We start from the raw sequence: 21436 nt of genomic DNA on the forward strand, positions 1-21436 counted from the left end.
AAGAGACGTGACCCTACATATGACAAAGGATGAATGGATGAAAGAGAAAAGAGACACAACCCTTTGTACTAGTGATGGAGGGATGGAAGATGAACAAGACACAACCCTACATACAACATGTGATGGAGGGATGGAAAAGGAAATAGACGCAACCCTAGATACAACAAGGGATGAATGGATGAAAGAGGAAAGAGACAAGACCCTACATACAACAAGTGATGAAGGGATGAAAGAGGAAAGAGACACAACCCAATGTACTAGTGATGGAGGAATGGAAGATGAAAAAGACTCAATCCTATATACAAAAAGTGATGGAGGGATGGAAAAGGAAAGCGATACAACCTTACATACAACAAGTGTTGAATGGATGAAAGAAGAGAGAGACACGACCCTACATACAACAAGTAATGGAAGGATGGAAAAGAAAGAGACATGACCCTACATATGACAAGGGATGAATGGATGAAAGAGGAAAGAGACACAACCCTTTGTACTAGTGATGGAGGGATGGAAGATGAACAAGACACAACCCTACATACAACAAGTGATGGAGGGATGGAAAAGGAAATAGACACAAAGCTACATACAATAAATGATGAAGGGATGGAAAAGGAAATAGACGCAACCCTAGATACAACAAGTGATGGAGGAATGGAAGATGAAAGAGGCACACTCCTATATACAACAAGTGATGGAAGGATGGAAAAGGAAAGAGATACAACCCTACATACAACAAGAGATGAATGGATGAAAGAGGAAAGAGACACAACCCTATATATGACAAGGGATAAATGGATGAAAGAGGAAAGAGACATGACCCTACATACAACAAGTGATGAAGGAATGGAAAAGAAAATAGACGCTACCATACATACGACAAGGGATGAATGGAAGAAAGAGGAAAGAGACATGACCCTACATACAACAAGTGATGAAAGGATTAAAAAGGAAAGAGACGCGACCCTACCTACAACAAGTGATGAAGGGATGAAAAGGGAAAGAGATGCGACCCTACATACGACAAGGGATGAATGGATGAAAGAGGAAAGAGAAATGAACCTACATGCAACAAGAGATGGAGGAATGGAAAAGGAAATAAACGCGACCCTACATATGACAAGGGATGAATGGATGAAAGAGGAAAGAGACACCACCCTACATACAACAAGTGATGAAGGGATGGAAAAGAAAAGAGATGCAACCCTACATATGACAAGGGATGAATGGATGAAAGAGGAAAGAGACATGACCCTATGTACTAGTGATGGAGGGACAGAAGATGAAAGAGACACAATCCTGTATACAACAAGTGATGGAGGGATAGAAAAGGAAAGAAATGCGACTCTACATATGACAAGGGATGAATGGATAAAAGAGGAAAGTGACACGGCCCTGTGTGCTAGTGATGCAGGGATGGAAGACGAAAGAGACACAATCCTACATACGACTAGTGATGGAGGGATGGAAAAAGAAAGAGACACAACCCTGTGTACTAGTGATGGAGAGATGGAAGATGAAAGAGTCACAATCCAACATAAGACAAGTGATGGAGGGACGGAAGAGGAAGGAGATACAAGCCTACATACAACAAGTGATAAAGGAATGGAAAAGGAAAGAGATACAGCACTACATAAGACAAGTGATGGAGGGATGGAAGAGGAAATAGGTGCATCCCTATATACAACAAGTGATAGAGATATGGAAGATGAAAGAGACACAATTCAACATAAGACAAGTGATGAAGGGGCAGAAGAGGAACAATACACAAGCCTACATACAACAAGTGATAAAGGAATGGAAGAGGATAGAGATGTGACACTATATAAGACAAGTGATGGAGGAACGGAAGAGGAAAGAGACACAACTCTATATATGACAAGTGATCGAGGGATGGAAGAGGAAAGAGACACAAGCCTACATACAACAAGTGATGAAGGAATGGAAGAGGAGAGAGATGTGACCCTACATAAGACAAGTGATGGAGGGATGGAAGAGGAAAGAGACACAACTCTATATATGACAAGTGATGAAGGGACGGAAGAGGAGAGAGACACAACCCTGCGCAAGACAAGTGATGGAGAAATGGAAGAGGAAATAGATGCAACCCTACATACAACAATTGATGGAGGTATAAAAGACGAAATAGACACAACCCTACATAAGACAAGTGATGGAGAGATGAAAGATGAAATAGATGCAACCCAACATACAACAAGTGATGGTGGGATGGAAGAGGAAATAGATGCAACCCAACATACCACAAGTGATAGTGGGATGGAAGAGGAAATAGATGCAACCCAACATACAACAAGTGATGGTGCCATGGAAGAGGAAATAGATGCAACCCAACATACCACAAGTGATGGTGGGATGGAAGAGGAAATAGATGCAACCCAAAATACAACAAGTGATGGTGGCATGGAAGAGGAAATAGATGCAACCCAACATACCACAAGTGATAGAGAGATGGAAGAGGAGAGAGACGTGACCCTACATAAGACAAGTGATGGAGGGATGGAAGAGGAAAGAGACACGACTCTATATATGACAAATGATGAAGGGACGGAAGAGGAGAGAGACACAACCCTGCGAGAGACAAGTGATGGAGAAATGGAAGAGGAAATAAATGCAACCCTACATACAACAATTGATGGAGGTATAAAAGACGAAATAGACACAACCCTACATAAGACAAGTGATGGAGAGATGAAAGATGAAATAGATGGAACCCAACATACAACAAGTGATGGTGGGATGGAAGAGGAAATAGATGCAACCCAACATACCACAAGTGATAGTGGGATGGAAGAGGAAATAGATGCAACCCAACATACAACAAGTGATGGTGGCATGGAAGAGGATATAGATGCAACCCAACATACAACACGTGATGGTGGCATAGAAGAGGAAATAGATGCAACCCAACATACCACAAGTGATGGAGAGATGGAAGAGGAGAGAGACGTGACCCTACATACTACAAGTAATGCGTGGATGGAAGAGGAAAGGAGTCTGGAAGGAGACGCTGAGCTGGAGGAAGAGCTCTCTGATGAAGCTTCTGAAACAGAGGACAATTTGGAGTTCGATCCGGACTACCAGTCTACTGATGAAGAAGAGTCAGAGGACGAGCCAGAGATCACTGCTGACACAGAGGCTGCTTATCAGTCAAAAAACAAAAAAATACTGTGGAGTTCAATAACTCCTCCTCAGAGACGAGGGAGATTGCCAGCTCATCGTATCATCAAAATGACCCCTGGACCAACCAGGTTGGCATGTGCCCATGCGGAAGACATAAGATCAACGTTTGAATTGTTTTTCCCAGATGATATTAAAAAGATTTTGATTAATATGACCAATTTAGAGGGGAAACGTGTGCTTGGTGCTGCCTGGAAGCGTCTGGACTGGATGGACTTGCAGGCATTTTTTGGTCTGTTGATTCTGGCAGGCGTGTATCGATCCCACCATGAGGCTATGAGTAGCTTATGGCACGGTGTATCGGGGAGGGCAATTTTTCGTGCTACCATGGCAATGGGTACTTTTAGCAAATTGTCAAGGGTCTTCTGCTTTTATGAAAGAGATGAAGAGCAGGGCCAAAAGAAAAGTGACAAGCTGGCACCAATAAGGAACATCTGGGATAAATGGGTCGAACGCCTGCCGCTCTTGTACAATCCAGGCCCAAACGTTACTGTGGATGAGTGCCTGGTCCGTTTTAGAGGACAATGTCCCTTCAAACAATACATGCCAAGTAAACCGGGCAAGTATGGAATTAAAATCTGGGCAGCATGTGATTCCAGATCGAGCTATGCATGGAACATGCAGATCTACACTGGCAAAGCTGCCGACGGCAAGTCAGAAAAGAACCAGGGAATGCGAGTGGTCCTGGACATGACGGCTGGTCTAGAGGGACACACCGTCACGTGTGACAATTTTTTCACCTCGTACGCCCTCGGCGAGGAGCTGCTCCGAAGGAAAATGACTATGATCGGAACAGTCAGATCAAACAAGCCGGAGCTCCCACCTGCACTCCTGTCAATGAAGAACAGGCTCCGATTTTCATCCAAGTTCGCCTTCACTGACACGCACGCTCTTGTGTCCTACTGTCCCAGAAAAAATAAAAACGTGCTTTTGATGAGCACGCTCCACAGAGACGACCAAGTAAGTGACAAAGATCACAAGAAGCCAGAGATAATCCTGGACTACAACCATACCAAAGGAGGAGTTGACAACCTTGACAAGGTATTTTACTATAAATCAAATCATTTATCCTTTTTCTGACATTTTCTGCATATCGATTTTTAAATGCTAATTTTAGATTTTCTTTAAAATCAAGAATCTATTACAATTGGATGTACATAACAATATTTAAGAAAAGATCTGCCGCTACTTCTGTTTCTTTACAAATTTAAGAAGAAATGGCACCACAATTGTCAGCCGGTGTGCTAAAGCAATGCTAAGATCATGGGTTTGATTGTCAAGAAAAGCAATAACTGATAAAATGTAAATGTAAATGTATACATTAAATGCAAAATCACTTTGGATATAAGCATTTGCCAGATGCATACATGTAATTGTTTTGCTTGCCATTTCCCTTCCAGCTTGTCGCCACTTACACCTGCCAAAGGAAGACAGCTCGTTGGCCCATGGTGATTTTCTTCAACATGTTGGATGTCTCTGCCTACAATGCATTCGTACTGTGGACAGAGATAGATCCTTTGTGGAACAAAGGGAAAAACACTAAAAGGAGGCTGTTCCTGGAAGCACTAGGGGAAGCTCTGGTGGCTCCCTACATGACAAGCCGGCATCACGTTCCCCGCGCACCAGCCTCTCACTGTATGGTGATACATGCACAAGCAAGCTGTTCAAAAACTGAAGCTGTCGCTCTGCTAGCCTCCAAATATAAGGTGATGGAAGCGCGAGCATGTTCTTCTCCAGCCAAAAAAACCAACTCCTCACCAGTATCAACCCCCAGCAAGAGGAAAAGGTGTCAGGTCTGTGAATCAAAGAAGAGCACGAAAACCAGTATGACGTGCAGTCAGTGTAACATTTACATTTGCAGGTCACATGCTATTATAACTTCTTACTGCTACGCATGCAAGAAGGTTTAAACAAGTCTTCGTCATGGCTTATAGTAGTAGTTATTCTCTTGTTGTTCTCTTTACTAGCTTGTTTGCCGTTGGAAAATGTATCATGTTTATTGCTTTTTTTACCCAGATGTTTTTATTACTTTACTTCATTAGACTTACTGTATGTTGATGTCAGATGTTTTAAATAAACGAGAGGCTACAAAGTAACTTGTACTCTGCGTCTTTCCATTTTAACACTGTGCAAACAGTGTGGCATCGCTTGAAATAAGCAACACATCAAAAGAAGTGGTTTTAAAAACAAAAATGTTGACAAATATTAGTGATTCGAAATGTGCATCTAATATATATCTAAAATCATAATGTTTGTCTAAAAAGTAAGTTTGGGTTCCAGAGATCAGAGACCACCATGTGTGAATCACTACCTCCACCTACTGGTTATAAATATTTAATCATGCATTTAATTTTCCAAACTTTTCAGCTTAATGAAGTGTGTTTTTACAGCAGTAAAAATATGTTTTTATGAAAACTAATGGTGTAATTTTGAACAGTAAGATTTTTAATGTTTTTAAAGAAGTCTCTTCTGCATTTATTTGATCCAAAGTACAGCAAAAGCAGTAATACACAGTAATATTATTTAAAATAGCTGCTTTCTATTTGAATGTATTTAAAAATGTAATTTATTCCTGTGATCAAAGCTGAATTTCAGCATGGTTACTCCAGTCTTTAGTGTCACACGATCCTTCAGAAATCATTCTAATATGCTGATTTGCTATTATTATTAATATTATGATGATCAATATTTAAAACAGTTGGATACTTTTTTTTCAGGATCCATTTAAGAACAGAAATACCCAAAGATCATGCTGATTTGCTGAAACATTTATTATTATTATTTCTATTATGATGATCAATATTTAAACAGTTGGATACATTTTTTTCTCAGGATCCATTTAAGAACAGAAATACCCAAAGATCAGCATTTATCTGAAAGATATCATTCAAGCTTGGAGTCAGTATATATATTTTTCTTTTTAATACTTTTATAATGCAAGGATGCTTTACATCAAAAGTGATGATAAACACATTTCTAATGTTAATAATAATAATGATAATAATACTAATACTAATACTAATATATGTTTTTTGAGCAGCAAATCAGAATATTTGAATGATTTCTGAAGAATCATGTGACTGGAGTAATGATGCTAAAATTCAGCTTTGAAATCACAGGAATAAATGACATTTTAAAATACAAGCTGTTTTGTTGTAATGCAGGCTTGGTGAGCAGAAGAGACTTTTAAAACATTTAAAAATATTACTGTTCAAAAACGTTTGACTTGTAGTGTAAGTGTAAAACATTTTATATTTTCATTTTACTATTGTTTAGTATTTCACTATTAATGTTTGTTTTTATTAGCAGCTGGTATTGCTATGTAATTAAACGATTATAAAATAGCAAAAATGATACATCTGTGTATGCATAGATGTACCATCTGCCCCTTATTCAGCTTACAGATTTGTGTAATGAAATCCAATATTCACAAACTCTCATCGAACATTCTGGGAGTATCGAAAATGTTCTTCAGATGTGATTACGTTGTTTGCAACATCTGCATGACTGTGTGCATGTGCATCACCAGAGGGCGCATGAACGGGACGTGGGGACTGCTGTACTGATCCATTACAATAATACGGACATGTCTGTACCACTGAACTCGAGACGACAGTATAGACAGTATAGACAATAGATGTTTTCGTCTGAATGCAGCGCTGGTGTTGCGTGCAAATCACGTGCATCTGTGTTCCTTTCGCAGACCGAGAGCTTCTGCAATTCCAGGAAAGACCAGGAAACCTAAGGACTCCATACAGGATTTGTGTCCTATACACAACATCGTGTAAAAGGTAAGATGCACCACAAAGCCTGATTTAGACGTTTGTTTACTATGCGATTTTTCGAAGTGTCATTTTGCGTTTCATCGTTTTACACAGAAGGAAAATCCAACTGATATGCTTATTTGCAAACATCTCATGCACGCCTGGAAGGGTCTTTTCACATTCCAGCTGCTGCCATCTTGTTTGTTTTACTCCTCCTGATTCTGTTCAGTCATTGTAAGCAGACACAACTTCCTCTAGCTATAGGTAATGTTTTCTTCATACAAGGCCAGACGACTTTTAGCCATTTGAACAAAGTGTTGTCGTTATTTAAAAGAAAAAGTCTTTGCGTTCCGGTGAAATACAACACAGAGCCATTCTTAAACAATCTGTCAAATAAAATCGACCAGTCAGCCACAATGCACAACACAAACAAAGAGAATAAGGGCATTTATAGGGCATTTATTAAATGTTGTACAAAAAAAAAAAAAAAAAAAAAAAACAATTTTTTTTGCAGTGATGTCTTTTGATGCATGCTAAAATGTAACTGTAAATGTAGACAGTAACATGCAGTTTAACTTAACCGATCAGCAAGATTTGCCAGAAGGTGCTCAGCCAATGGGTGGAGCTTGACGTCCCTAACCCTAACCATAAACCTATCCCTAAACATAACTAGCTCAAGCTCCACCCATTAGGTCACATAGGTGGAGCAGGATTGGGTCAAGCTCCACCCATTTGACCTATTTGGCTCTGTAGTGAACTGCACATGAGATTTGCTGCTTGAGGTGTTGAAAACAGATCATTCTAACCAGTATGCACTCCTTCGGGTGAGATGCCGATCGGTCTGCACTAGTGTTGTCACGATATCAGAATTTGACTTTGATATACCTGACTAAAGTATTTAGAATCTACTACTGACCTGATACTACAACAAAAACATAACACAACAGGAAAAGTAACTGAATAATAGGTGATCCAAATGGAGGTTTTAGTTATTTTATCTATTAAAAAATATATAATAATATATAATAAAATAATAAAAATCACATGCCTGTGCCACTACACAGGATTATGGTGAGCAACTACCCAGCCTACAGCTAAAAGGATAAAGCCAAATCGTATTTCATGATACTGTAGTTTTATTTCAGAATAACAATTTATATCATGATATAGGCTTTTTTGTTATTTTGTCTTGGTTATTAATAATAAGAACATAAATGCAAATGGCAAACTAAAAGACAAATACAATAAACAAAAATGAAATAAATAAAGTCCTATGAAATCCATGTTGAAATATGAAATCTGTATTTCTTTTCAAATTCATTTTTTTCCCATTTTAATCTTCTAGACTCCATTTTAATGGTTACATTAAAAAAAATCAGTATTAATTAAAATCATCAAACTTACACAATTTAACAATTGATTAAAGACTAATTGACTAAGATTAATTGACTAAGCAATTGATTAAAAGTTTAACAAAAATGAATGTATTTATTTATTTTTCTGAAATACTGTGTTGTGTATTTACAATTTTCTGGTAAATAAATTCTGGTAGATATTTTTTTTGGTAAATGTTCCTTAAAGGAGAAGTCCACTTCCAGAACAACAATTTACATCCAAGATGTTCATGTCTTTCTGTCTTCAGTCGTTAAGAAATTATGGTTTTTGAGGAAAACATTTCAGGATTTTTCTTCATATAATGGACTTCATTGGTGCCCCAATTTTAAACTTCCAAAATGTAGTTTAAATGCGGCTTCAAAAGACTCTAAACGATCCCAGCCGAGGAAGAAGGGTCTTATCTAGTCATTTGTATAATTTTTAAGCACAAAACCTTGTGTAGCACAGGTTCTGGGATGCGCGTTCACGTCACTACGCACTATTGAATCATGTGGAAAGGTCACACAGAATGTAGGCGGAACTACAGACCCAGTGTTTACAAAGCGAATGTGCAAAGAAGTGTAAGTAAGTCAAATGCTGCTTACAAAAAAAAGGTACAACGACGTCGGATGATTCTGAAGTTGTAGGAGAAAATAAGATGGAGTTTTTTTGCCATACTCTACCTTTTTGAGCCGGAGTACACAGACGATGAACTTAGACATGATTCGTAGCATTGTGGCCGCGCTTCCCAGAGCCTGTGCTACACGAGCTTTTGTGCTTAAAAATACACAAATTTTTATTTTCCGAAATAAAATGACAGATTGTTTTGCTAGATAAGACCTTTCTTCCTCGGCTGGGATCATTTAGAGCCTTTTGACGCTGCATTTAAACTGCATTTTGGAAGTTCAAAACCAGTGAAGTCCATTATATGGAGAAAAGTCCTGAAATGTTTTCCTCAAAAACCATAATTTCTGAATGAAGACAGAAAGACATGAACATCTTGGATGACAAGGGGGTGAGTAAATTATTTGTAAATTGTAGTTCTGGAAGTGGAGTTCTCCTTTAAATATTGTTTTAATAATATTTTATTAGTATTAATAGCACTATCATTACATTAAGTGATACTTCTGTCAAGTTAAACCAAATATTTATTGTGACAGATTGCTGTGAAGACCTTTACGTTTCTGTTTGTATGCAATATGACAATGTGTTTTTTTTAAAAAGTAACGGTAAAATGTTTATGAAGTGACTCTCACAGCAGGTCCTAGAGATTGTATTTATATATTCATGTACTTGAGGTGGCAGAGGCTAGGGCTGCTTAATGATTAATCGCGATTAAACGCATCCAAAATATAAAATTTTTTGTTTACATAATATATGTGTGTGTACTGTTATATTTATTATGTATATATAAATACACACACATATTTAAGAAAAATATGTTATGTTTATAAAAAATCTATATAATGCCAATTATGTGAATATATATACATCTGAACACATGTAAATATTGTTAAAATATATACTGTATATGTGGGTATATTTATATATACATAATAAACATACACAGTACACACACATTTATTATGTAAACAAAAACGTTTATTTTGGATGCGATTAATCGCGATTAATCATTTAACAGCACTACAGAAATCACTGCGAGCATAAAGTGTACTTCAGTATGTGTGTAGTAAACAAAACCGTACGTCTGCGCTATTCATTCATACAGTGTCAGAACGTGCAGGATTCATATTTAAATGGGCAAATTCTGTGATATTCCACGTTATACGGTAAATTTAGTTTTTACGACTGGATTCCGTATGTGTTTTCCGCTTTGCTGTAATCATAGGGCCCTAAATAAATAGCATTTTACTTAGGAAATATGGGTCTTATCAAAATGCATTCTTAAAAGTGCTGGTACTAGTAAAATGCGGAATCGTACTGTTTTTAAAAGCAGGGTATTGCAATACCTTTTTAGTACTGGTATATCATGCAACATTAGTTTGCACAGCGCCACATAAGTCAAACACACCGAACCACAACTATTAATCTTTAATTTATATACTAGAGCTGCATGAGGCAGGGCACTAATGACTTTAACTATCACACAAACTTGCCCATGTATGAGCTTTTAATTGTCATAGTAAAGACAGCAAAATGTCCTCCCAAAGTGGTTTTAAATACATGTTTTACTGTAAAGTTATAAATGTGGCTTCCTTGGACCTTGCTTGCAGTTCATTCTGAAGCTGCACAATGGAGAGACTGGTTAATGTTGCGAAGAACCTGGCTCTGCTGTTTGAGTTCAGGGGCGATGAAAGCAACACGACCCCACGTACGACAAGTGATGTAGTGATGGAAGAGGAAAGAGACGGGAGTCTTCATACGACGAGTGATGGAGGGATGAAAGTGGAAAAAAATGTAACTCTACATATGACATGTGATGAAGAGATGGTAGAGGAAACTCTTTACACGACGAGTAATGGAGGGATAAAAGTAGAAAGAGATGTGACACAAATTACAACATGTGATGGAGTTATGAAAGAGGAACGAGACACAAGCCTATATTTGACAAATGATGAAGGGATGAAAGTGGACAGAGACGTAACCCAAAATGTGACAACTGATGGAGGAATGGAAGAGGAAAGAGACTTGACCCTAGATACAATGAGTGATGGAAGGATTGAAGAGGAAAAAAATGCAACCCTACATACGACAAGTGATGGAGGAACAGAAGAGGAAAGAGATGTGACTCTAGACACAATGAGTGATGGAAGGATTGAAGAGGAAAGAGACATAACCCTACACACGACAAGTAATGGAGGAATGGAAGAGGAAAGAGACGTGACCCTAAATACGACAAGTGATGGAGGGATAGAAGAGGAAAGAGATGCAACCCTACATATGACAAGTGATGAGGGAATGGAAGAGGAAAGAGACTTGAATCTACGAAAGACAAGTGATGGAGGGACAGAGGAAAAAACATATGTGACCCTTCCGACAACAAGTACTGAATGGATAGAAGAGGAAATGGATCCGGAAGGAGAAGCTGAGCTGTACGAAGAGCTCTCTGATGCAACTTCTGAAACAGAGGACAATGTGGAGTTCAACCAAGACTACCACTCTTCTGATGGAGAAGAGTTAGAGGACGAGCCAGAGGTCCCTTTTGACACAGAGGCTGCTTATCTGTCCAGAAACGGAAATATACAGTGGACTTCAACGCATCCTGAGAAGGGACGAGGGAGATTACCAGCTCATCGTGTCTACAAAACGACCCCTGGACCAACCAGGTTGGCATGTAGCAATGTTAAAGACATAAAATCAGCTTTTGAATTGTATTTCCCAGATGATATCAAACAGATTTTCATTAAAATGACCAATTTCGAGGGCAAACGTGTATGTCGCGATACCTGGAAGGATGTTGACTGGACAGACCTACAGGCCTATTTTGGTTTGTTGTTTCTGGCAGGCGTGTATCGATCCCACCATGAGGCTGTGAGTAGCTTATGGCACGGTGAGGCGGGAAGACCAATTTTTCGTGCTACCATGTCACTGAAAAGATTTATAAGTTTGACAAGGGTCTTCAGCTTTTACAAAAGGGACAAAGATTGTAGCAAACAGAGAAAAGACAAGATGGCACCAGTAAGAAAAATCTGGGATAAATGGGTCCAACGTCTGCCGCTCTTGTACAATCCAGGCCCGAACATCACTGTGGACGAGTGCCTGGTCCGTTTCAGAGGCCGCTGCCCTTTCAAACAATACATGCAGAGTAAACCGGGCAAGTATGGAATTAAAATCTGGGCAGCATGCGATTCCAGATCGAGCTACGTGTGGAACATGCAGATCTACACTGGCAAAGCTGCCGACGGCAAGTCAGAAAAGAACCAGGGAATGCGAGTGGTCCTGGACATGACGGACGGTCTAGAGGGACACACCGTCACGTGTGACAACTTTTTCACCTCGTACGCCCTCGGCGAAGAGCTGCTCCGGAGGAAAATGTGCATGATCGGAACAGTCAGATCAAACAAGCCGGAGCTCCCACCTGCGCTCCTGTCAATGAAGGACAGGCCTCGATTTTCATCCAAGTTCGCCTTCACTGACACACACGCTCTTGTGTCCTACTGTCCCAGAAAAAAAAAAAATGTGCTTTTGATGAGCACATTTCACAGAAATGCCAAAGTAAGTGACAAAGAACACAAGAAGCCAGAGATAATCCTAGACTACAACCGTACCAAAGGCGGAGTTGACAACCTTGACAAGGTATTTTGCTACTTTGCATTATTTGTTTTTGTCAAAGGCCAAATAATACATATAAAGTGAATTGTCAGATGATAAGCTAAAGCTGTTTTGTCTGTGTGTGTCATTTCGTTTCCAGCTTGTTGCCACTTACACCTGCCAAAGGAAGACGTCACGTTGGCCCATGGTGATTTTCTTCAACATGTTGGATGTCTCTGCCTACAATGCATTTGTACTGTGGATGGAAATTAATCATTCATGGAACAAAGGGAGGAAATATAGAAGGAGGCTCTTTCTGGAGGAGCTAGGGAGAGCTCTGGTGGTTCCTCTCATGCAAAGAAGAGAAACAATTCCTCGCGCTACAGCCTCTCAGAATATGCTGAAGAAAGCACAAGCAAGCTCTACACCAGTCAAAGTCATTACCCCCTCACCAGTAACCCCAGGCAAGAGGAAAAGGTGTCAGGATTGTGACCGAAAGAAGGACACAAAAACCAGTGTGACATGCAGTGCGTGTAACAAATACATTTGCGGGGCACACTCTGTTATGACCACTCACTGCCAAGAATGCAGCAAGAGGTTTTAAACCGAAGATTTAACCGCTGCTAATGTACTGTTTGTTGCCTGGGTTTATGGCTACTTCTTTTCTTTCCGTTTTCTTCACTAACTTGCTTACCAGTGCAAAATATGTAAACTTGTTTTGTTGACTTCTTATTAGTTTACTGCTTTAGAGTTACTGAATATTGATGTTTTAAATAAATGATAGGCTACAAAATAATGCATACTCTGTCTTTTCATTGTAACACTCTTTGTGAGTATAATATGGCATCACTGCAAAAACGGACGCTTGAAAACAAATGGTTTTAAAAATATAAATTTTTCTAGGTAAGTATATCCGAAGTATATTTCCAAAATTACAACTTGTATCTAGAAATTTACTTTGTTAGTGCATTGGGTTACTGAGGTTGCAGACAATGTTTGGATCACTAACGCCACCTACTGGTTATAATTGCCATTTCATGTCATTGTTATGACAGTAGATGTTCAAAAAACATACATGATATTTACCTGATTTTTAATAATAGTAATAATAATAATAATAATAATAATAATAATAATATATTTTATCTATAGGCGCATTTCTCAACACTGAAGGACACCACACAATAAGTTACAAACAAGACAATAGGCAACAAACAAGAAGTCCCATATACACAGACAAAACATAGAAAAGTAGGAGTAAACAGTTAAAGTTTAGGTGAGATATGCAATTTTTCAGAATGAAGTACACTACCAGTCAAAAGTTTTTGGACGGTAAGATTTTTAATGTTTTTTTTTTTTTTAAAAAGTCTCTTCTGCTCACCAAGCTATTGGAGTTATTCATATATTCTTATTCTGTGATAACTTTTACAGTATGTGATGTTTCTTGTGTACATATTGGGCCTTTTTTTTTAGAAAACAAAGTATCTCCAGAAGTCTATGGAACACAAAAACTTTGAAGCTCAATATCTCAAAACTGCTCAGAATGTAGATAGAACCTTATAATTCCAAAGCAGTGATTTATTTGTTCCAAACTACAGCAAAAACAGTACAATTTTAAAATATTTGTACTATTTGAAATAACTGTTTTCTATTTAAATACATTTTAAGATGTAATTTATTCCTGTGATTTCAAAGCTGAATTTTTAGCATCATTACTCCAGTCACATGATCCTTTAAAAATCATTCTAAAACTCTGATTTGCTGCTCAAAAAAAAAAAATATATATATAAAAAAAATAAAATTATGTTAAAAAAAGGAGAATTTTTTCAGGTCTCTTTGATGAATATAAAGTTCAGAAGTACAGCATTTATCTGAAATAGAAATCTTTTGTAACATTATAAATCATCACTTTTGATCAATTTAAAGCATCCTTGCTAAATAAAAGTATTAGTTTCTATAATTTCTGCTGACAATTCAGATTTGATCACAGGAATAAAGTACATTTTAAAAAACACTGCCCTCCCAAAGTTTGTAAACACCCCTGGCAAAGTGTGGTTTTGGACGATATCAGCATAAATCCTTATCATTTTTTGGTGCAAATACATTAAAGTAACTTGACATTATCATTGAAGACCAGCAATAATAATTTTCATTTTGATTACATATGGCAATGGCAATATATACATGTCAAAGTCAGAAATGCCCCTTTGCCAGCTGTGATGCCTGGTTACTGGTTTAAACTTGGCCCAGGTTTTTAAAAGATTTTTTTTGAAAACCGGCCAGATTCGTAACAAAGGCATTTTAAAATCAGACATTGCATTACCATGGAAAATATACATCAAAATCATATTACAAAATGTTTTCATTCACAAATTATAAAAATGTAAGTCTGGATAGTGCATTTTTATGTCTTTGTTCAAAAATGGGAGTGACAGTTAAAGGGTTAAATTGTATTTACAAATACTTTTAGCATTTAAAACTCTCATATTTTGTTTATATTTTCAGTGTTATTTTATAGCTCCACCAAAGGCCAGTCCATATGGCTTTCATGTCCAGACTGTCCCGGTCACGGAGTAATTCCAGATCTCCCAGCAGAAAGGACTCAGAGAAAGGCTCTCCTGTACTAACTGTTGCTGAACTTGAACGTCTGTTGTACACTGGGAAAACCGCCTGTAATCACGCAGATGAAGTGTGGCCGAGACTCTACATAGGTGACCAGTGAGTAGCCCATGAATATCTGTGGTTTTGGCCACATAAAGTATGTTGAGCGCAACATCATGCTCTTCAGGAATTATAAAATGCTTTGAAAAATGTCTTGCGAACCTTTTTTTACCTAAACTTTCAGAGAAATTGCCTCAAACCGCAAAGAGCTTGTCAAGCTCGGGATCACACACATCCTCAACTGTGCTCAGAGCAAATGGAGAGGTGGTGCAGAGTATTACGCTGGCATGAACATCACATATCATGGCATTGAAGCCCACGACCTGCCCTCCTTCGATATGAGTGTTAACTTCTACCCGGCGGCTGAGTTCATTCACAGAGCCCTCAGTACTGGAGGTCAGTTTGTAAGGGCCTTTTTTCTTTCAACCTGACGTTTCTTAGTCATACTAAAAAGTAGTATTTTTTTCATTCATTTTTCCTATAAAAAAATCCCTGTGGGGTGTGTTAAAGTGGTATAAGCCATGAACCAAACCAACCATTATTTGAAAACTGGACAAAAGACAAAGGTACAAGGTTGTATTTACCGGCTTTAGTGAAGGAAAGAACTACAATCTCATGAAGCTATGCAAATTACGTAATCAAATTAAAAAACGATTGTGAAATATAAAAGAATTTATTTGTCAAGTTGGAAATTACATCTGTTGGAACAATATATTTTAAGTTTAGTGTAAAATATGCATATATACAGTAGTCAAATTTGAAGTAGATCAAAACCTTTCTTCAAAGCTAAAACAATGCCTGTTATTGTCTTAGGACAACTTTGATGAACTTTTTTGATCCACTTCAAATGTTGACTACTGTATACAAATATTTAACCATTTTGACAGGGGAGGGAGACTGGATTACATAATTCTTCATTTATTCACAAAATTTACATGTATTTATTTTTTTCTTTTCTATTCTGTATTTTATTTTTATTTTATGGATTATTCCTGTGGTGTTATAAATGTATAATATGTCTGCTTATATGTGGCTTGTATTTATATTCTGAAATTCTAATTAAACAAAAAAAAAAAAATTACATGTACAGTTGAGGTCAAAAGTTTACATACACCCTGCAGAATATGCAAATATGCTAATTATTTTACCAAAATAAGAGGGATCATACAAAATGCATGTTATTTTTTATTTAGTAGTACTGACCTGAATAAAATATTTCACATAAAAGACGTTTACATATAGTCCGCAAGACAAAATAATAGTTGAATTTATAAAAATTACCCTGTTCAAAAGATTACACTTGATTCTTAATACTGTTCTTACCTCAATGATCCACATCTGTGTTTTTTTTTTGTTTAGTGATAGTCGTTCATGAGTTTGTCCTGAACAGCTAAACTGCCCACTGTTCTTCAAAAAAATCCTTCAAGTCTCAGGCATTTTTGTGTATTTGAGCCCTTTCCAATGACTGTATGATTTTGAGATCCACCTTTTCATGCTGAGAACAACTGAGGGACTCATATGCAACTATTACAGAAGGTTTAAACACTTCAGAATGAAAAATGATGCATTAAGAGCGGGGGGTGTAAACTTTTGAACAGAATGAAGGTGTGGACATTTTTCTTATTTTGCTTAAATATCATATATTGTTTATTTAGTACTGCCTTTTAGAAGCTACAAAATATACTTACATGTTACCAAGAAGACAAAATAAGTTCAATTTACCCTCATCTTTAAATTCAAAAGGATTTTGAACCCCCTTCTTTTCTGAAAAACAGCAGGTAGTTTAAATGTTCAGGACAAACAAGGACTCATGAACAACGATCACTAAACAAACAAACAAACAAAACGAACAGCTGTGGATCATTCAGGTAACAACACTGTATGGAAAATCAAGCATATGTAAACTTTTGAAGAGGGTCATTTTTATCAATCCAACTATTATTTTCTCTTGTGGACTATATGATGTCTTTTATGTAAAATATCTTATTCAGGTCAGTACTAAATAAAAAATAACATGCATTTAGCATGATTCCCACTTATTTTGTTACAATAAGTCAACTTTTGATCTCAGCTCTAAGTGTGTATATGAATGAAGTCCAAAAATTCCTCTATTTTTTCATTCTTTTTTAATTGTGATGTTATGATAGTATTTGGGTGTTATAGTATTTGGTATGACACTCTTTGTACTTGACATTTTCTATAATTCATATGAACATTTTGACACGGTGACTTTCATTTTGTAGGAACGGTTCTTGTGCACTGTGCCGTCGGGCTGAGCAGATCTGCTACGTTGGTTCTGGCCTACCTCATGATTCGGCAGAACATGACTTTAGTGGAGGCCATCAAGACCGTGAAAGATCACCGCGGTGTGACGCCGAACCGCGGTTTCCTACGTCAGCTCAGCGGCCTGGACAGCGTCCTGCGTGCCAGCCGCAATGCAACATAAGGCCACTGGTAGTAGCATCTGGCCCAGGCCTTGACCTAATGTGTTTGTATTGCAGCAAATGAGAGCAGAGTGTTGTTACATACAGTGAGTTTATCCCAGCTGTCCTTCTGCGGTCAGTAGAAATGCCTTATTACATCAGGACCTCTAGAAATGTGCGTAATGCCTTATTCACTGTTAAATGTTCACATCTGTTCATGTAACTAGCCACTGAAATGTTACTGTAGATTGCTCCGAGTTAATCACCACAGAGAATGATGCGTGTTTTTGTTAAACTGAGCAGGAATGCCTAAGGGGGCCATTCACATACAACACGTTTTTGCGTTATAAACGTAAATTTAATTAAAACAGTTCAAGTTTACGTAACAAGTTATAATGCCACATTTTATAATTAGAAGACACTGCGAAGAAGTGAAGGCATTGGTCCAACATGTCTGTCTAGTGCATTTTGACTGCAGAAAAATAAAAGGCAAAGCAGCTCAGTGTGAATGGCCCAAGCCAGGTTTATGGTCACTGCAAATTCACTTTGTTGTGCGTGACAAAAACGATGTCATTGCACCACTGGCAAATATGTGAAAATACCACGTAAGTATTCAAATTTGGTGACATTTGAGCTACCAACATGAAGGATAATGCACAGTGTCTGGGCTCATCCTACAGGAGTTTTAGGCCTATTTAGAGAAAGAAATGGGTGAAAAAAAATCTTGTTAAGGACCTCGGTTGGTTCTGATGTTCGGCGTGGATTATCTGGTAATGAGTCATCAATGTTGCCAAGTCTGTGGTTTTCCTGTGGAACTGGGCTACTTTAACACTGTTGCTGTGGGTTGTTTTTTCATTTCTGTGGGTTGAAGCGACCCCAATAAGTCTATTTTACCCCCTGGAATGCAATTTTTTTTTACCAGCGGGACCAAAATTTTCACCACTGAAACGTGATTGGGCTAAATGTGAGTAGCAATTGGGTGGGTTTTGCTATGAAAAGCTGGCATTTACAGATCGTGCAACTCCTAATCTGCTTGCACACAAATTGGAGCTGCACTGATCATATTAAACGTTTGATATTTAGGATTTTAAATTGGGATGATCATGGCTATGATTACCTCAGTACTTTCACATTAGCCAATGCGCGACCGCTAAACAAGCTGCTGCACAGGTTCGTTGGATAGTGGAGATGGAGGAAACTGCTTGTGGAAGTTTTGCAATAACACGACTGTATAATGTGTTGAAAACACACCACAACTGTAAGGACAAAGAGAAGTGCTGGGGGTTGAAATTCCCTCAATTTTGAACATACCGTTGGAATGTAAAAAGCTGCTAATATGTTAGCTAACATATGTAAACGTTATCGCTGAAACATCGCGTGAGGCGTTCCCATATGGCATGATAATCTTAAAAATATCTTGGATACACCATGATTTTCAAATCATGTAGTGTATACATGTTCAAGATTTGAGAGAAGAAAATTTCAGGGTTCGTACAAAGTGCTTGAAGTAGTTGAATTTGACTTTTTGAAAAGTGCTTGAATTATTGAAAGACAATGTATCTATGAAGTAAGCGTTTTAATTTTTTCAAGAAGCACATGTCTTTTTACGCAAAATTCAAGCAATTCAAAAAACACCTGTTTTTCGCTTATTTCAGTTAATGTCAGAAAACTAGCAAGCTAAGCCAGTAGTAGTACTAAACATGGCGTGTTTAAACATGGCTGAAGATGTGAAAACAGGAACAGATCAATTAAGTGAGTCAACTACGCTCAGACTGCTCTGATTGATTCAAACTTGTGACTTCGATCATTCATTTCAAGCGATTCACTAGCAAAAACCAGATCAAATTAAAAGAGCCGTTCACATTCACTTTGGCGCTTTTTGAAACTCTGAATCAGTTAAACCATTGCATCACAAAATGATTCACGGTTTCAAAGCGCTTCAGTCAGATCGCTCATCGCAAATCATTTGAATTAGATCGGGACTTCGGTGTGGTCTCGTGAATCCATTGACTTAGATCGGGACTTTAAATTATGCATCGCGAATCATTTGATTCAGATCTGGATGTTGGAGCGTGTATCACTCCAAATAATTTGATTTGGAACAGAACGGGTTTGCGAATCATTTTGCGAATTGAAAAATTCAAATCAAATGTTTGGCGATCCACACTCCAAGTCCTGAACTGAAATGGTTTGCGAATCTTTATTCAGTTTGGGAGCGACTTCAAAACTCTTTTTTTCTTACTTTTTTTTCCTAAACGGTAGAAAACATCAAACCATTAAGGCAGTACAGTTATAAAAACAAAACAAAGAAAAAAATAAGTATACACAAATACAAATCTCAAAAATTAATAGTGGTTTTACTACAGTAAAAGTGTAGTACAATTTCTAATTCTTTAGTAGTGATACTTTGCATATACTTCACTTTGTTTTTCCCATTTTTATTAGTATATTTTTATCGTTTTTTTTAGAATTTGAAAGAGAAGGCATTGTTCGATAAGTGTGATCTCTGTTTGAAGTCCTTGAAAATTAAAAAAGTAGTGCTTAAAAAGTCCTGGAATTTAATTTTACGGTATCTGTACGAACCCTGAAATCTGCGAAGATTGTTTTTGCTGCAACTCATAATTTCACAATCAGTAAAACTCCTGTAGTCTGAGCCCGGCTAGGAGCTGCTCACACAAAACGTGATTATCCATTCCATTTCCAACACTTTTCCATTGTTTTTCTATGTAAACGCACACTAGGCTAGGCGTATGAACGTTGGTGATTGCGTCTGTTTGATGCGTATTATATGCATTTTTCACTTGTTAAATACGTGTTGTTTCGGTGTATTTAATGCGGTGCGTAAATAACATAACGCGTATTTGTTGACGTTAAAATTCATGTGTTTTTGAACTGTTTGCCATTCCATATGCACACAAGCACCTTGCTTTTGAGACATTGTGTAAAGTTAAAAGAATTTTATCTTTTACACACCGCTTATCAATGTTAGTTCCAAAACAGTGGACCAATCAGAAAAGCCAGGAGGCGGGGCAAGTGTTGTAAGCTTTTGTTTACAGTAGCAAGTTGGCATGGCAGCTGTTTTATTTGATGGCAACATGGCGCTGCGCTTCTTTTTGTTTTGTTTTAAACCATTCCAAAAAAAGCTGCGTCTCGCGTTTTAGACGCAAAGACGCGTTCTGTGTAAAGGGCCCCTAACAACCACCCTAATATAACACTGCTCATATTTTATCCAGAAGATGTAATTTTTCCCACAAATTCAACATTTTTCTATGGTGCAGTGTTATAATATAAGGAATGTTTGACAGTATGATCCATCAGTTCTGCATTTAAATTTACATATGTAGCTGATCACATTCATCACATGTGATATGACACTGAGCTCTAGTGTACATGAGATTATATGCAAATTGCAGTTTGTTTTCTTACACATTAACTTATCATTGACGTGTATAAATACTAAAAAAGATGTCATGTGAAGTATTCTACATGTTTCAAGTTGTCTCTTTTAACTTGTTTTGTATGGTATTGATATATAGAGTAGCTACTATACACAACAAGTGCAAACTTCTTATACTTACAAATCCAGCAAATCCTCAAGTGCAGTACAATGTACCGACTGTAGCTGTATGAGTACAGTGTGCTAGTATTATTGTCATTTCTGTACATTTGTATTATTGGGGACAGCTGTTTACTGTATTTGTGTACGTGTTTGTCGTTGTAACATCTAACAAATATTCACTGCAACAGCTGGAGCTGAACTACTGCCAGGACTGCAAATCCCTTCCACCCTACGTGGATCTAAACTAC

The 21436-nt window shown here is 37.6% G+C and overlaps 2 protein-coding genes across 3 annotated transcripts; both read left to right on the plus strand.

Moving 5' to 3' along the window:
* Nucleotides 1-429: 429 nt before the first annotated feature.
* Nucleotides 430-5304, plus strand: LOC127172226 (titin homolog). Its single transcript, XM_051121443.1, has 2 exons — nucleotides 430-4236; nucleotides 4596-5304. The coding sequence occupies exons 1-2, from the start codon at nucleotides 433-435 to the stop codon at nucleotides 5103-5105; spliced, it is 4314 nt and encodes a 1437-aa protein (XP_050977400.1). The 5' UTR covers nucleotides 430-432; the 3' UTR covers nucleotides 5106-5304.
* A 1417-nt stretch (nucleotides 5305-6721) lies between these two features.
* LOC127172235 (dual specificity protein phosphatase 26-like) lies at nucleotides 6722-18449 on the plus strand. 2 transcript variants are annotated; one of them, XM_051121462.1, is made up of 4 exons: nucleotides 6722-6986; nucleotides 15051-15263; nucleotides 15391-15602; nucleotides 17450-18449. In XM_051121462.1, the coding sequence occupies exons 2-4, from the start codon at nucleotides 15085-15087 to the stop codon at nucleotides 17650-17652; spliced, it is 594 nt and encodes a 197-aa protein (XP_050977419.1). In that variant the 5' UTR covers nucleotides 6722-6986; nucleotides 15051-15084; the 3' UTR covers nucleotides 17653-18449. The 2 variants fall into 2 exon arrangements, with proteins under 2 accessions (XP_050977419.1, XP_050977418.1); XM_051121461.1 differs by lacking the exons at nucleotides 15051-15263; nucleotides 15391-15602; nucleotides 17450-18449 and adding exons at nucleotides 10568-12590; nucleotides 12706-13402.
* Nucleotides 18450-21436: the final 2987 nt, after the last annotated feature.

Source organism: Labeo rohita, chromosome 10 (genome assembly GCF_022985175.1).
Source record: "Labeo rohita strain BAU-BD-2019 chromosome 10, IGBB_LRoh.1.0, whole genome shotgun sequence".
NCBI lineage: Eukaryota > Metazoa > Chordata > Actinopteri > Cypriniformes > Cyprinidae > Labeo > Labeo rohita.

Coding starts and splice junctions, on each gene's coding strand:
- LOC127172226 (XM_051121443.1), top strand. CDS start 433: ATGACCCTACATATGACAAGGGATGAATGGATGAAAGAGGAAAGAGAC. Junction 4,237..4,595: donor GAGTTGACAACCTTGACAAG/GTATTTTACTAT, acceptor TTTCCCTTCCAG/CTTGTCGCCACTTACACCTG.
- LOC127172235 (XM_051121461.1), top strand. CDS start 10,587: ATGGAGAGACTGGTTAATGTTGCGAAGAACCTGGCTCTGCTGTTTGAG. Junction 12,591..12,705: donor GAGTTGACAACCTTGACAAG/GTATTTTGCTAC, acceptor TTTCGTTTCCAG/CTTGTTGCCACTTACACCTG.